The sequence below is a fragment of the Panthera leo genome, chromosome B1 (assembly GCF_018350215.1).
Source record: "Panthera leo isolate Ple1 chromosome B1, P.leo_Ple1_pat1.1, whole genome shotgun sequence".
Lineage (NCBI taxonomy): Eukaryota > Metazoa > Chordata > Mammalia > Carnivora > Felidae > Panthera > Panthera leo.
In genome coordinates, this window is record NC_056682.1 from 6,691,826 (window position 1) to 6,707,026 (window position 15,201).

At 45.6% G+C, this 15,201-nt stretch overlaps 1 protein-coding gene across 3 annotated transcripts in view; it reads left to right on the plus strand.

The window, feature by feature from the left end:
- Nucleotides 1-11,457, plus strand: part of AGPAT5 (1-acylglycerol-3-phosphate O-acyltransferase 5) — a 66,164-nt gene extending 54,707 nt beyond the window's left edge. Inside the window, exons 8-9 of one of the 3 annotated variants that reach the window (XM_042934178.1) lie at nucleotides 2,084-2,291; nucleotides 11,258-11,457. In XM_042934178.1, the coding sequence (XP_042790112.1) occupies nucleotides 2,084-2,291; nucleotides 11,258-11,284 (235 nt within the window). In that variant the 3' untranslated portion in view covers nucleotides 11,285-11,457. Of the gene's footprint in view, nucleotides 1-2,083; nucleotides 6,213-11,257 lie in introns of those variants that run through there. The other 2 variants (XM_042934180.1, XM_042934179.1) reach the window with 2 other exon arrangements.
- The last annotated feature ends 3,744 nt before the right edge of the window (nucleotides 11,458-15,201 follow it).

Genomic DNA, 15,201 nt, shown 5'->3' on the forward strand with positions numbered 1-15,201 from the left:
TCCTAGACACTGTTCTGTGGGGGGATATGAGATTAGATCTCTCTCTCTCTCTGTCTCTCTCTCTCTCTCTCTCTCTCTCTCTCTCTCTCTCACACACACACACACACACACACACACACACACACACACACACACCCCTGCAGTCCCAGGTCAGACGAAGCGATGTTGTGGTTGAGGGCTAGCTGGACTGCCCACGTTCCCGGGAAGCGAGGCTGTGGGATAGAGGCGTTAGTCTGATGTACGTGTGGAAATGACGTGGGTGTACTGGTTGGAAGAGGAAGGGGCGGGTGACATGTTTCTGACCAAAATGTCTTTTTGCTGTTAGTATTTGGGGCCTAAATGGTTTCAGGCTTGACCTTGTGTTTGTCCATGCTAATAACATCACTTGGAGCAAACAGTGTTGACCCTTGCCGAGCGTTACCTGTAAGGAAAGTACAGGTGTGTTTAGATACCTGTTGGGTGAGGCACAGCTTAGCGTCAGGCTGAGGGAGGGGATGTGACGTGCCTGGAAGAAACAGGTGCCCCGGGGAATAGAGTATGTCAGAGCCCTCTGGATTCAATATAAATTTCTTTTTTTTTTTTTTAATGTTTATTTATTTTTGAGAGAGAGAGAGGGAGACACAAATCTGAAGCAGGCTCTAGGCTCCGAGCTGTCAGCACAGAGCCCGGTGCGGGGCTCGAGATCATAACCTGAGCAAAGTCGGCCTCTTAACCGACTGAGCCACCCAGGCACCCCTCATACAGATTTCTAAAGGAAAAAATTTTAGAATTTTCTTCTGTTTTTAGGAAGATAAAAAGTGCATCTCGGTTTTTATTTAATACTTAAAAATTGAATTTTCTTGGGGGAAAATTTTAGGATATATTATTTATTTACTGTTTGTTTGCTGTCAGTGGAGGTTTTTATCCTTTCTGATACATACCCTGTTTTTTGAAAGGTCGTTTTAAACATCTCTATTTTTTATCCTCCTTTTGAAAAAAATGGGTCCACTAGTTACAGGATGCATCATTTACTAAAACCACATTGAGACGTGTGGAGTTCTTACAGACTCAGAAGTAAGACTTCCAAAATTATGTTGAGAAATTTTACTTATTTCCTTCTCCTGACACTCTTCTCAGCAGATTGCTTCGTGCCCCCTTTCTTGTTGTTTTACAGTAAAATTATCTCCTCATTAGTCCTTCTATGTTAACTCTAAGAAGTGAAAATTACTGAAAGTGTGCTGCATTGAAAATGAAACTTCGTGAAGCTTATAGACAAGTAGCTGGATGCCTGTGTTCCGTTGACTGTCACTTGCATGTGACAGAATTGATTCATCCAACCATCGATGCCACCCACAATTTGGTTGTGGAAGAAATGTCGAAAAGTGAAATACAAGTGTTTTGACATGAAAATCAGTTCTCAGATAAAAAGCCTGAACAATATGTTTAATATCCAATGTATTTTGTGGTATCGATGCTTATGTATACTTAGACTGAGTCTGGACATTTTGAAACGGTGGTTACTTTAGGGAATGTGTTCTGGTAAAAGAAGCACTTTCCGTTTTTTTATTTGTGTTTGAGAGTTTTAGGCTGAGTCTGTTCTGTAAGTTTATATTTTTTAAGTAAGATAGGAACATGAGTTAACTATGCTGTTTTTCTAATTCCATGCAAATAAGGTGTTTTGGGGGAAACTCCATATATGTTATCAGAACTGCTGATCTTTTCCTTGACTTTCTGGTAGAATGGGAGGTTTAGGAGGAAGGAGGAAGGATTCGGAAGCTAGATGGGTTATTACCATGTGTGAAATATTATTAAAAACTTAAAGTTAAAAGACCAAAATCATCCCCATAAATTTACTTAAAGCCATCTTTTTAAAAAATGTACATATAATATAATTCATCTACACTAATCATGAGCATATTAAATATATTTTTCAGGTCTGGAAACTCCAATTAAGTCCCTGGGTATTTTCCTTATTCATCTTTAGTTCCCAAGGACCTGTAACTTCTCCAGCATGTAATTATCACCTAGTAGCTATCTGTTAAATTAAAATCTTAAATGACTAAACCTGAAACTTTACATTTCTTTTTTTCCATTCTGACCCTAGGTTGCTTATAGAATTTTATGATTCACTGGATCCAGAAAGAAGAAACAAGTTTCCCGGGGAAAGTGTTAATTCTAAATTAAGTCTCAAGAAGACTTTACCATCATTACTGATCCTAAGTGGCTTGACTGCTGGTATGCTTATGACCGAGGCTGGAAGGAAACTCTATGTGAAAACGTGGGTTTATGGAACCTTAATCGGCTGCTTGTGGGTTAGTATTAAAGCATAAACAAGTAGCTGTGTCCAGGCAGTGGAATGTGCTACACGGTTTACTGTTGGCAGCCACACGGGACATCAGATTGTTGCCTGAATTTAATAAGAAGTGTAAATAAAGCCTTGTTGATTGAACATTGGATAAAATAGAATTTCTGACTAAAGCCGACCTGCAGGTGGTCTTGGGCAAACATACGTGGTTTTGCAACTTTAGAACAAGCTGCTGGAAGGGGAAAGCTAACCTCTGTGCCACCCTTGGTGTTTCCGTGATCTAGTGTCATCTTCAGAAGATGGTTAGGCTTGTATGCTTTGGTATCGGTTCGTGACTCAGCTGCGTTCATGAACGTTAATTTGCAGCGTATTTCACCATATTCGTTATTTTTAGTTTTTTACAACTTGACTAGTCCCAACTCTCATCACCGAAGTATTTAGTATCTTGCAGCTGTGTACTATTTTGCCTTTTGCTTAATGTCTCCAAGTGGATGAAGGAACTTGTATTTATGTATCAAGAAGGATGCAAGGAAAAGGGCAAGAAATGTCTGCGGGGAAGAAGCTGTGGTTTGCGCATGCTTTGATTGTAGTGTATTATTAGCTGATTTTATTTTCTCTTTGCAGAGTAATTAACATGTCTAATATTTATTGAAGCAGCTTAATTTGCACGCCCTGCATTGTACACAAAAGGATAATGTGTCAAATGTGAGCGTTGAGTTTCGGTTGGAGGCGTGACCCTGGCCCGCTGTCGCGGCACTTGACGCTGCCCAGCGTTCTGAAGAGCAAAGCGGAGCCCTCAGTACGTCCCAGTGTCTGTGCCAGAATTGCTTAAAAGCCTTCAGGCTTCCTGTTATTTTTACATCAAAACAATCAGTGTGAACCTTGGTGGGACCTGAGTCCACAGATGCTTGAGGTGATGGGAGCCTTCAAACGTCCGCCTGGATTTCCGAGCATGTGCCTTTTGCCTATTATTACTCTTGGGTTCGGCGGAAGTCTTTTCTTTTCCTGTCATCATGGTCGATTTCCACTGTGTTTGAATTCTTTTCCTCTGGATTCCTGGCAGCGTGCTGCTCGGTGCCTGGCACAGGACGGGCGCAGGGGAGAAGCATGGAGCCGGCCTCGGTCCTGCTGCGGGTTGAACTTGGTCGGTGAGGCTCTCTTGAGCCCGCCCCAGTGGCTGCAGCTAAGACGCTTGTCTGTCTCCCTCCTCAAGCCAGTGAACCACAGGCTCAGCCCGCGAGGCCCGGATGAACTCGTGGAGTCCCCACTAGTTTTAGTGGGAGTCCCCACACAGTTCATCCGTGCCCCCTCAGAACAAGAGCCGTTTTCAGTCAGGAAGTAGTAACTATGGCCTGTGGCTGACTTAAACTGGATTGTTGCCTACTAGTCCCTTAAGGTAACCTTTCTGCCTAATGGATTTTTGTTGTAAACTCGTGCCAGTGCCCCCAGATGAAACACACCAACTGAACCATGATGAGCAAAATGAAAATAATAAGTAAGGGAAATTTTGTGTGACTGACTCTCCAGACCCAGAGAGCAGGCAGTGTGAGACAGCACCTTTGAAGCTCTGGGTAGTCTGAACTGGTTTGTGTACGCGCGTGTGTGTGTGTGTGTGTTTCTGTGTGTCTGTGTCTGTGTGTGGGGGGGGGGGGGGGGTGGACATGTGCCCGCAGGATATGGTTGGTCTTCTTATGCATGGGGGTGTAGGTAAAACTTTTGAAAAGTGTTCCCATGCCAAATTGTGATTTTCTCTTACCTGTAAAGTGAGATTTAAATCAGTCTCACCGTCTTTGTTAATACTTTTTTTAAACAGTCCTAAAGATTGAACCGATTTCTAATTTATTCAAAGTAAATGTAAGTTGCGTAACTTACTTTGAATATCATGGATATGCTCTAAATTTAAACTTTAAGAAGAAATATCATTGGAATTATGTTGATTATAACTGATCATAAGAAGTTACAGTGAACTGCATAAGATCACTTTGAACATCATGTCTCTTATGACCATACTTATATTCTCACAAGAGTTCTATAAGATATATTTGTTAGTTTAAAAATTTTGTATTAAAATATTTGGAAATTAGAAGCTTCTTTTTAACATGTGTTGATATGACTTGAATTCTTACTTTCTAAAATTAGGAGCCCTGTATCTCCCTGTAAATCTTTTCACATATCTTTTAAGCCTGTGTTTCTGTTATTATTGTTGATTTGCAGCTTACTTATTACTTAGTTTTTCTTTATAAGAATGCCATCAATGTGCATGCTTTTATGTTTTCCAGAAAAGGGTGTGTTTGGATGAAAGTAAAAGAAAAAATAAAATCTTTCACTGTCTCTAATGTCTGTGCTATTTAACGTTTTGCGACCCAGAAATTCCCCATTGGTCTTCTGTTACGTTGAATAGGCTTCGTGGCTGGTCTTGCATTCTGAATTTATAAAATTATAATATTTTTTCTTAAATGTTGAACAAGTATAAAAAATACAGTACTCAAAATTGTGAAGCAATATATTAGTTTTGTTATATAAACTCATATTTTATATAATGAATATAGCAAGTACTAATTGCTTGAGAATTCTGTAATCATTAGGGTATCTCACTGAGACTTGTCCAATGCCTAAATTTAGCCGGGTTGGTAGGGAGAGTAACGATCTGACTGGTCCTTACATCACACATACTGCTGCCTTCTTCCAGGTTGGTAGGGAAAGGGCCATCTGACTGGTCCTTACATCGTACATACTGATGACTTCTTCCATTTATTTCATTTCCGTGGGATTTTTTTTTCATTTATAGTCATACCAACTTTCCTTTATATCCAGATTATGTAAGCTTTATTTTTCTTTTGTAATGCTGTGTGGTTTGTTTTTACATTCACTGCATGAATCTTTGTCAGTAAAGTGATCTTTTAAATAGATGGGCCATTATAAAAATACAGTCTATACGAAATTTGTCCTCTCCCAAAATGTGCCATCAGGAAGAGATACAAAGGAACTGCCAGATACATATCTGACTAATTTAAGAAGCTTGAGAAATGTCTGTCACGGTGCTATTTCGTGTGCACAATTGTAAATGTATAGTACAAATAGATTTTAACCATAGCAGTGTTTGTTCTTGACGTATTAGATGGAAGACAAGATGGCCGACCCTCCAGATACCACCGTGTAGTAAGTTACATATCTTTATAAGTAGGTTTTGGGGGGCAGGGGGAGGGGTTAGACCAGTTTTTATTGTGAGTTACACATACCTTCAGATTAAAGACGGGCTCACTTAGAATGTTGCCTTATCAGTTAGTATGCTTGGCATTATACAAATTGTTAATTTGGAAACGTTCAGATATTTGATATTATATAGGTAAAATAACCATGTAATCAAACTTAAAATTTCCTTCAGATATCTTTAAGTGGTAGATCTACAGTTACTGACTTAGTTGAGAGTAGTTATGGCACAACATTATCCCCAAGATTTCATTTGACACATTTTCCAATTTGTGGGCGATGAAGTAAATCCATTACTTTTACCAACCGGGGACTCATTCTTGGTGTAGTCGTGCATGAGGTCAAAGAGACAAATACCTTATCCTGAGCAGGAAAAAAACACAAAGTTATTTTTCAGAAAGCCACTCCAGATGGAAAGCTTGAGTTATTTCTGTTGTTAAAGGAAAGTAGGATCCTGTAGATGATACAAACTCGCAGTGAATGTTGTTTGATGGTCCGTTACTCCATCCAAATTAGGAATGGCTCATGATTTTGTATGTGAATATGTAAGAAAGACCTGTTCTGCAATTTTATTTTTATAAATCATTATGTCCTAAAAAAAAAAAAAAAAAAAAAAATGCTACTGATATTCTCTGTGTGTTCAGCAGGAGGGAATATTTGACTAACAGTCTTGGCTCCTTATGATGTGTTCGGAATAAATTGTGATTTCTGTTCTCGAGTTTATTGGTGCTTCATTAATCCAGAAAAGAAAAAGGAAAATCTAAATCTCAGAAGTTACATGGTGATACACAATACATCTATTTCATGATAGTCATTTCATGTATATGTGATAATATGTATGTTTTATATACATATATGTTTTACTGCCAAACAATAGCTACAGAATACACTATTTTAAGATTTTACTTTGTTTTGATACTTGCCAAGATGTGTTGAGTGCTCGCCGTCTGCCGGGCAGGGCGCTAACCTCCTCTGAGGCTCTCTCCCTCCACACACGTGGACCCCAGGCCGCAGGCCGGCTCAGCCTTGAGGGTAACAGGTACAGGCCGAAGACCAGTTTTGGGTCCTGCTTCGACCACTTGGGATTCAACCTCGGACAGGTTAATGTTTCGGTTTCCACTTCATGTTTCTGTTGAAAGTTTCCCAATTTTCTCTTCTGTCAATAGTGATAATAATTAATATATTTACCTCAAAGGGTTGCTGATGATGCAGTAAGTTACCAAACCTCTGGATGTAGGTAGGGCATGAAATGTGGCAGGTGCTAATTAAATCTTGTCCTCCAACTTCTCTTGCTCCCAGTTTTACAGCTGAGAAAACGGGGACTTGGAGTTTGAATAAAATACCCAAAGTCACACTAATATTTCTAGTAGAAAAATGTCTTTCCACTCTTTCCTGCTTAACAAAGATGTATTTCATACCACCTAAATGCCTTTAGAAGTAGATAGTCATGGGACACCTGGGTGGCTCAGTTGGTTGAGTGTCGAACTCTTAATTTTGGCTCAGGTCATGGTTCCAGAGTCATGGGATCAAGCCCCGCGTCAGGGTCTGTGCTGAGCACGGAGCCTGCTTAAGATTCTCTCTCTCTGTGTCTCTCCCCTGCTTGTGCTCTCCCTCTCTCTCTAAAAATAAAATTTAAAAAGTAGATGGTCATAACTGTAATCTTAGTCACTTAAAGATATTTTGCTTAAAGTCTAAATCAAACAATACAGAGATTACAAAAGGAAAGATTCTCTATCTTTCATGAGAAAATTTCATGGTCTCCAAACCAACTCCATGTTGGGCTTGAGGGCTGGGCTGGGGGTGGGGGGTTGTTGCCTGTCCCCTGTATTGGTAGTACAGCCCTCACGATGACAAAAGATGATACGAAATGGCAAATAGATTCAAAGATCTTTCCTGATAGTGGCACAGAGAACAGTAATATTTGAAATTGTTCCCCTGAAGGTCATTCACTATGGGAAATCCCAAACTACAAAATGGTCTGTGTTGCATCACTACATGTATATAACCTTAAACAAACTACCTTCCCTGTTTGAGCCCTTGTTTTTTTTGTTTGTTTGTTTTTTGTGTTTTTTTTTTTTTGTTTTGTTTTGTTTTTTTGAGAGAGAGAGACAAAGTGTGAATGGGGGAGGGGCAGAGAGAGGGAGGCCCAGAATCCCAAGCAGGCTCCGGGCTCTATCAATAAAATAAGGAGATTGCTTATTTGCCTCCTAGAGTTTACTGTGAGTCAAAGGAGATAATAGTAAAAATGCATTCTTCTATAAAGTTCAACATAAATGTGAGACGTTACTATAATTCTTCCTAAGTCATTTCGGCTTTACTTTCTACAGTGTGTGAATAAGTCCATTCTTCTCTGATGCATTTTGGAATTCAAACACATGATTGTTAGCATTTGTTATTTTGAAATGTTTTCAGTCATTCAGTGGTCTGTCCATGCACACTTGAGTTATTGTCTATTTGGGTCAGGTCAGTTTCTTTATAATTTCTTTTTATTTTTTTAATGTTTATTTTTGAGAGAGAGCACAAGCAGAGGAGGGGCAGAGGGACAGGGAGACACAGAATCCGAAGCAGGCTCCGGGCTCTGAGCTGTCAGCACAGAGTCCGACATGGGGCTTGAACCCACGAACTGTGAGATCACAACCTGAGCCGAAGTCGGACGCCTGACGGACTGAGCCACCCAGGCGCCCCTCTTTACAATGTACGGACAGTTCATTGCACGTGACCCCTGGGTCTTCTCCCTCCCCAGTGCCCTCCTTGTGTAAGGCCCCTGGAAGGGTGTGGAGGGGAGATGACAGAGATCTGTTCTCCCCGTGGATGCCCCGTCCCAGTGTTTTGTCGCGGCCGCCATGGGAGGTGAGTTCTCGTCCGTGCAGTGGAGACAAGGATGGAGCGAGAAGGTGGTTTGGAAGGAAGAGCGCTTAGAACAAAGTGTGCATGGAACAGACTTGGAACCGAGGAGGACATGGGGAGTCAGGGAGTAGGGCCGCGGGAGAGGAGAGCGTGTCTGCCTGGAGAACACCTGCAGGGGGTGTGTGCTTGCTTCAGATGGTTTGATTTTATTCCAAATGGTGGGAGTTGAAGTTTGGCCTTTGAGTAGAAAGCCAGGCAGAACTGTGAGCATCACAGCCCTCATCTCCCCCCATCCTCCCCCCTCCCCCCACCAAGCCAGAGCAGCATGAGGCTACATGTTGTGCCCCCTCCTGTCCCCACAGTGTTGTCACCACACCAGCGTCGTGGTTCGCAGACCCCGGTCCAACCGGGGCGCTGCTCTCCAGCCGAGTCCGCGGACTCGGGGCGACAGGAAGGCCCAGTCGCTCCGCACACTGGACTCGGCCCTCCCTGCAGTCTGACCATCAGCAGGCTGTCCGCGGGGGTCCTCCTTCCTAGGAGGTGGCTCCCCTGAACCCAGGGAGGGTGCTGCTGTGCTCCGGGCGAGCCGGAGGGCGAGGGCACCCCTGACTCAACCTGGACCCCGCCGACGGTTACACATTCGTGCGTCTCTCAAAATCGTGGCTTTCTGTTGTTCACGTGGTGGAAACAAGGGTCTTTAGAATTCATTTTATCTTTTAACATCTCTTTGTGAAGGAGATTGGGGGAGGAGTGGCGGGGGGGAGCACGGGTTCCGGGGCCAGGACACCGGGGCTTGAATCCCAGACCTGCCCCTCGCTCGCTGTGGGAACTTGATCTCCTTCCCGGTCTCTGATGCCTTCATTGTATGCTAGAGACTCTGATGCTGGGACCTGCCCCCTAGGCGGGCGTGAGGACTAAATGCCGTCACCTCCTTAAAGTACCTGCATTCGTTTTTGTCGCATACTCTGGATAGCACTGGTTCTCGGCCAGCTCTGTGTCCCAGTGATGGCACCGACCCCCCTGCCTGACGTCCCAGTGCTGGGTAGTGAACTGCAAATTCTGTTATCCTTGTGCCTTCTGCTGAAACCCCCTCAAATACTCTGTCCACATTTACGTCCGTCTGCAAGTGGGTTCTGCCGTATACTGGAACTCGCAACATTTTCCTTTTAGGTTATCGATACGTTGGTCCGCTTCGGCGTGTGACAAACACAGACTTGACCTTGTGACGTGAAATAAAGTATATTAAAAACAGCCCAAACAAGGTATCCTCTGTTCTCATGTGCTAATGTCTTTGTTTTTGTCTCCGTATTTCCTCCCCTCTCTCTGTTTCTAGAAGTTGAGATTTAAAAAAAAAAGGAGGGGAGGTGCATTTGGGCTGAGAAATAAATCCACTACAGAGCATCCCGCCACGTGTCTTGCTCTCTGGTAGTTCCTGGCTCTGGTTGTCTTCACCAGGCTTTAATTCCTGGTCGTCTGCCGGCTTTCTAACCTGCCCTAACATGTTGCTATTGTATTACTGACCCCAAGCTCCAGTAAAACATAAAGCAGCAAAGGCCCAAACTGAGGTTGGCTTCAAGGTGGTGCAGTGCACAGAAATGTTCGTCTGCGGTGGGTCACGTCCATCTGGACGGCCGCGTGTTCTGTGACACGGACAGAGTCTCGTTGCTGGAGACTTTGACCTTCCCATCTGTCATTCCCTCCTGCACGAGTGGCCTCCCGGCCCACGGGCCTCACGCGGGGGCACCTCCCACCTGTGTCCTCAGGCAAATCCACTGGATGGTTTCTTCTGCTTCCAGCGGCTTCCCCTTCCCTCACCCCCCAACCCTCCACAGCCCCTTACCCAGCAAACCCCCTGGCCAGTACGGTTTCCCAACTTCCCTCTCGGAATGCGGGAGCCACACCTGCACTTGCCTGTGTGGTGACCCTGATCCCGTGTGCCACAGAGCCCCAAAGGGTGCGAGATGTGCTGTAAGTGTAGAATGCACTTGCTTATAATTAGATTGCTTGTAATTAGTTAAAAAAAAGAAATGAAGTTCAGTAGTATTTATATTGATTACATATTGTAATAACATTGGATATATTGTGTTCAGTAAAATCCGTTAAAATTTCACCCGTTGTTTTTAAATGTGGCTACTGGAAAATTAGGAATTGTGTGTATGTCTGACATTGGATTCCTTGCTAGACTTTTCTATCCTGAGAGTCTACCACAATTGTCAGCTTTTATTAGGCACTGAGCACGGTTTGTCTATTCAGTAGATAGAAATCTGAGGCCAGACATTTTGCGATTCGATCAATTGCATTGTCAGATGACGACAAGTTGAAGCTTTTCTAAAGCAGTCATGTTTCTACAGTCTGAGGCCAACAGATTGCTTTTAAAAGTAAGTGGCACACTCAACAGATACTTCATAAGTGATACGGAAGTTACGATTTGGAAGGATCAGCAAGGAATTCTCGGCGTTTGGGATAATAAAGCACAACCAAGAAACAAAATCTGAAGAAATATGGCAACACGGAACTGTGTCATTCTTGGGCTTACAGTGGGTACTGTATCATCCTATTCTTGGTGGGGTTTTTTTTCTATCTTTAAATGTTACCAAATTTTAAAAATGTTAAATATAGGCACATAGGTTGTTTTGTTTAAGCCGTGTTATGTGAGGATGATTCCATATCATATCGTCATCACTAAAGAAGTCACCACTTTTCGTTGATCACTAGTCCAAGTGTGCAGGGCATCAGTAAACTCTCATAATCTGCCAGTAAGTGAAGAGTCTAAATGTATCTAAATGAATGTAATCAGTTAACGGTACCTGGTACTACGATGCCAAGTAATTAATGGAAGTATCTCTTTACTGGTGCATCTGCTTATAATAAAGAACTAAAATCTTGTTACTTCTATTTCTTTTACTCTTCCCACAGGAACTTAGTTGGCATGAATTGTGTTGAAAACCAGTGTCTACAGTGGCCTCAGAAGACACATTAAAAATGGCAACAGCAGAAGAATGAGTTTTCACAAGGCAGCAGCTAATAACCCTGAGAGGTGTGTAGGAAACCAGAGGATTCTGCTTGCATTGCTGAAAGAATGTTCTTTTTATCTAGTAAATAATGTGGGCACTGTAGGTTAAGGCTGATGGTTACCTATAAGATCGATTTCTAAATAGCTCAGTGCAGTGATGCCGTTGGGAAACCTGAGAGTTGTGGGAGCAAACGTAGAGGAGGAATCAAGCCCACTGTCTCACTTTCCGGATACAGAACCGACCGTCCGGACACAAGGGAATGCGGGGACCTGATTAAGATCTCCCAGGCAGAGGGAGCGAGTGGTAGAGATGGAATGAGAGCCTGGTCTTCCTGGCCTTCGCCTGTTTGAACCGTAATCACCAAGTATTGATGTGACTTTATTATAAGGAATATAATAACGTACAAAAGAACATATATGATATGCAAATCTACTTTCATATATACGAAATACATATGTGTATGTGTGTATATACATACACACATACACATATGTATGGAACACATTTCCCACCGATGATAAGGATTTTCCAGGCTGCTGAGTCGCCTGTCTTCTCATTTTTGATGGTTAATTCAGGGTGTAGGCGACCTCGGAAGAGTCCCTCCACGCTTCGTAGGTGAGCAAGCAGCTTGCTGTTCAAGGGCACAGTGAAGGCTTTAGCCCATCTCCGCCTTGAAGCCTCAGTCAGTTTGCAGACAGCCAACTTAGACATAAGTGACTTATCCGTGTGTTCCTTAGTGTCCACTAAGGAACACGCCCAATGACCATGTCTGTTAGCACCTGGTGGAAATCTTCACTTTCTAAAACGGATTACCTTTATATGCATAATCATGCCATGTTCATCTGTCCCCACCGAATAATGTCAAGTTTTGCAGTTGACAGATTCTCAAAGCATCAGCCATACCCAAATTCAGACGGATGGTCCATCGTAACAGAACAGCCATCCTGGATCACTTACCATCTAATGGGCAGGGTGCAAACCGCTTCACATATTCTTTTCCTTGATAACCTTGTGACATAGAGAAGTGTCCCCAAGTGTCCTGCAGGGACTTACCTATTTCATTTTAAAACTATCATCCCGGGGCACCTGGGTGGCTCAGTGGGTTAAGCATCTGATTCTCGGTTTTGGCTCAGGTCATGAGCTCACGGTTTGCGAGTTCAGGCCCCCACATTGGGCTCTGTGCTGACAGTGTGAAGCCTGCTTGGGATTCTCTCTCTCTCTCTCTCTCTCTCTCTCTCTCTCTCTCTCTCTCTAATAAAAAAAAACAAACAAACAAATAAATAAACTTAAAAAAATAAGTAAATAAAAATATCATCCCAAAGCAGAGCTGAGTCCTAAGAGATGCCTGACATTTGCTCTAGAACACGACACATGTCTGCTGAGGCTGGGGACGGGACAAGGTCTCCCCCGTAGAACTATAAAGAGAAAGCTGCCACTGAAACCATAAACCTTTGACGCAATGAACACACAAACGCCGAGGACGCCTGGTTAATAGACGGGATCAAACACACTGTGGGTTTTCACACTTCAAAGCCTCTCTCGACCGGCCGCGTGGGGAGTGGTGTGGTCGCTGTGCATTCACGGACCTGGGACTCAAGTCAGGTGTGGGAACAGGGCACTGAGCCGAGCTGATTCTCACTTTGTATCCAAGTCTTTGCCACAATTGTCTGCCACCCCCTGGTGGCCACTTAATGGCAGCAAAGTGCTTCAGGAAGGGGGACAAAGACCTCTGGGGAGAAGTCACGCTCGCTAGGTGGACAGCCTCACATCCTGCACGGCCCAAAGACAGGGAAGCCACAGGGAGTGTCGCTGGCATCTTCTCTCCCTGCTCCCAACCTGAAGGACCTCATCTCAGCCTCTTCCACGGCCACGCGTGCCAGAAAAGGAGCCCACGGGGCAGGCTGTGCTGTCCTGCAGGCCAAGTGCAAACCCACAGCGTCTACCCAGCACCGGGCCCGCCCACTCTTGTCTGGCCCATCTCCCCCTCTCGGGCTGCGTTCTCTTCGAGGTCACGAGGCCTCGGGGACCCTCGGAGCCCTTGGGAACAGCATCAGCAATGTCCTAAGTGGCTCCGACGGGTCAGTGAACCGGCAAGAGGGGCTCTGGATCGGTGCCTTGGTCAGATGGGCTCTCAGTCCCCCACTCGGTTGAGGCTGCCACCCCAAGGCCGTTGCACGCAAGCAGGGCAGACAGGCCACTGGGCGTTCCTGCGGGCCTGGAAAACCCGTTCTTCCCTGCCCACCACCCGGCTGCGCCCACACGGCAGGCAGGCCCTGCTCCAGAGGCCGGAGCCCCACATCTGGGAGCTGGGCAGTGACATTGAGATGAGGAGGCTGAGGCCAGAGTGGAGAGTCACCTCCTCTGAGGGGACGGGACCAGGGTCCTCTGTTAGTCCCACATGACAGGGTGTCTGCCATCCCCGGAGCAGCGGGGACCCTGACCTTGGCGACCGAAGCTCGGACTCTAGCTTGGAGCTAGAGCGCTCCCAGCGGCCGAGTGCCAGCAGGAATGTTCCGGAAGGCGGGCTGCAGAGGGCACCAGTCTGTGCAGGCCCCAGGCCTCGTGGGCACGGCCACAGCTGCCCTCCCCACCTCCAGGCTGGTTTCCCTCAGGGGCTATGTGGATATTTGTGTTAACCTTGAGAGGAAGGCACAGGGACATTACCATGCTATGCTTAATCCTTGACATCTGGAGCTTTGGGCCTTGTCCCTGTCCCTCCCCAAGGGACAACCTCAGCCAGACTCCTGCCAGTTTGAAGGTGAGTGTCTGGCATCTTCCCGAGTCACAGGACGAACCGCGCTGATGCGTCCTCACCAGATTGTAAGCCGCTGGAAAGGGTAGCAATGCTTCATCGGGCGCCGCTCTGGCTGCCGTGACAAGTGACAGCCCAGCCACCGAGCGCTGTCGTGAATCCTGCCTGCCGTGACCCAGAGGAGCAGTGTCCTCCCGCTTCCAAAGTGCGGCCACCTGTACCGGCTGGGCACCATCTCTGCACCTGGAGCACAGCCCAGTGGGGTGGGGGGGGGGGGGCATGACCAGCGCAGGAAATGACCGGACACCTGCTAAGGGTCCAAGTGCGTCTAACGGCTTCTAATTTCCAGGGGGAAATCAGGGTTCGTGGAACAGATGGACCCTGAGCTGCACTTGAGTAGTAACACCACCAAATGTCAGTTATCGTATCTCGGGCGCCCACTGCACAGGTGTTTTATTTTTAAGTTTATTTATTTTTATGATTTGAAAGAGACAGAGAGCATGGGTGGAGGAGGGGCAGGGAGATGGGGGAGAGAGAGAATCCCAAGCAGGCTCCCCGCTGTCAGCGCAGAGCCCGACGCGGGGCTCGAACTCGTGAAACTTTGAGATGGTGACCTGAGCCAAAACCAAGAGCCAGGTGCTTTACCAACTGAGCCACCCAGGCGCCCCTGCACGGTAGGTGTTTTACACGTTTTCTGCCTCCTCACAGTTTTATAAAGTGGGCCTTGTGGTTGCCACTCAACAGCCAAGGAGGCCTCGTTGTTGGGAGAAGACATGCCCTTCGCCACAGAACTGTCACAAAGAGCTGCTGACACTTGACCCCACGAGCCTTAGAGGGCAGATAAGCAGGGGGGCGGGGGGGGGGGGTTCAGGCAAGCAGAGTACGTGAGGAAAGGCTTGGCATCTGTGAATGGACAGAACATGCACGGGACAATAACACCAGCAGGGGCGTGGGGTGGGGAGGGCCGCCTGAAGAACAGGACAGAGAAAACATAAGGAGATGACTCCACACCAGACCACGCCCACACCTGCCAGCCCTGGGCTGGCATTTGGGGGTCTCATCCTGCTCGCTCCTCACAAAACCCTTAGGACACG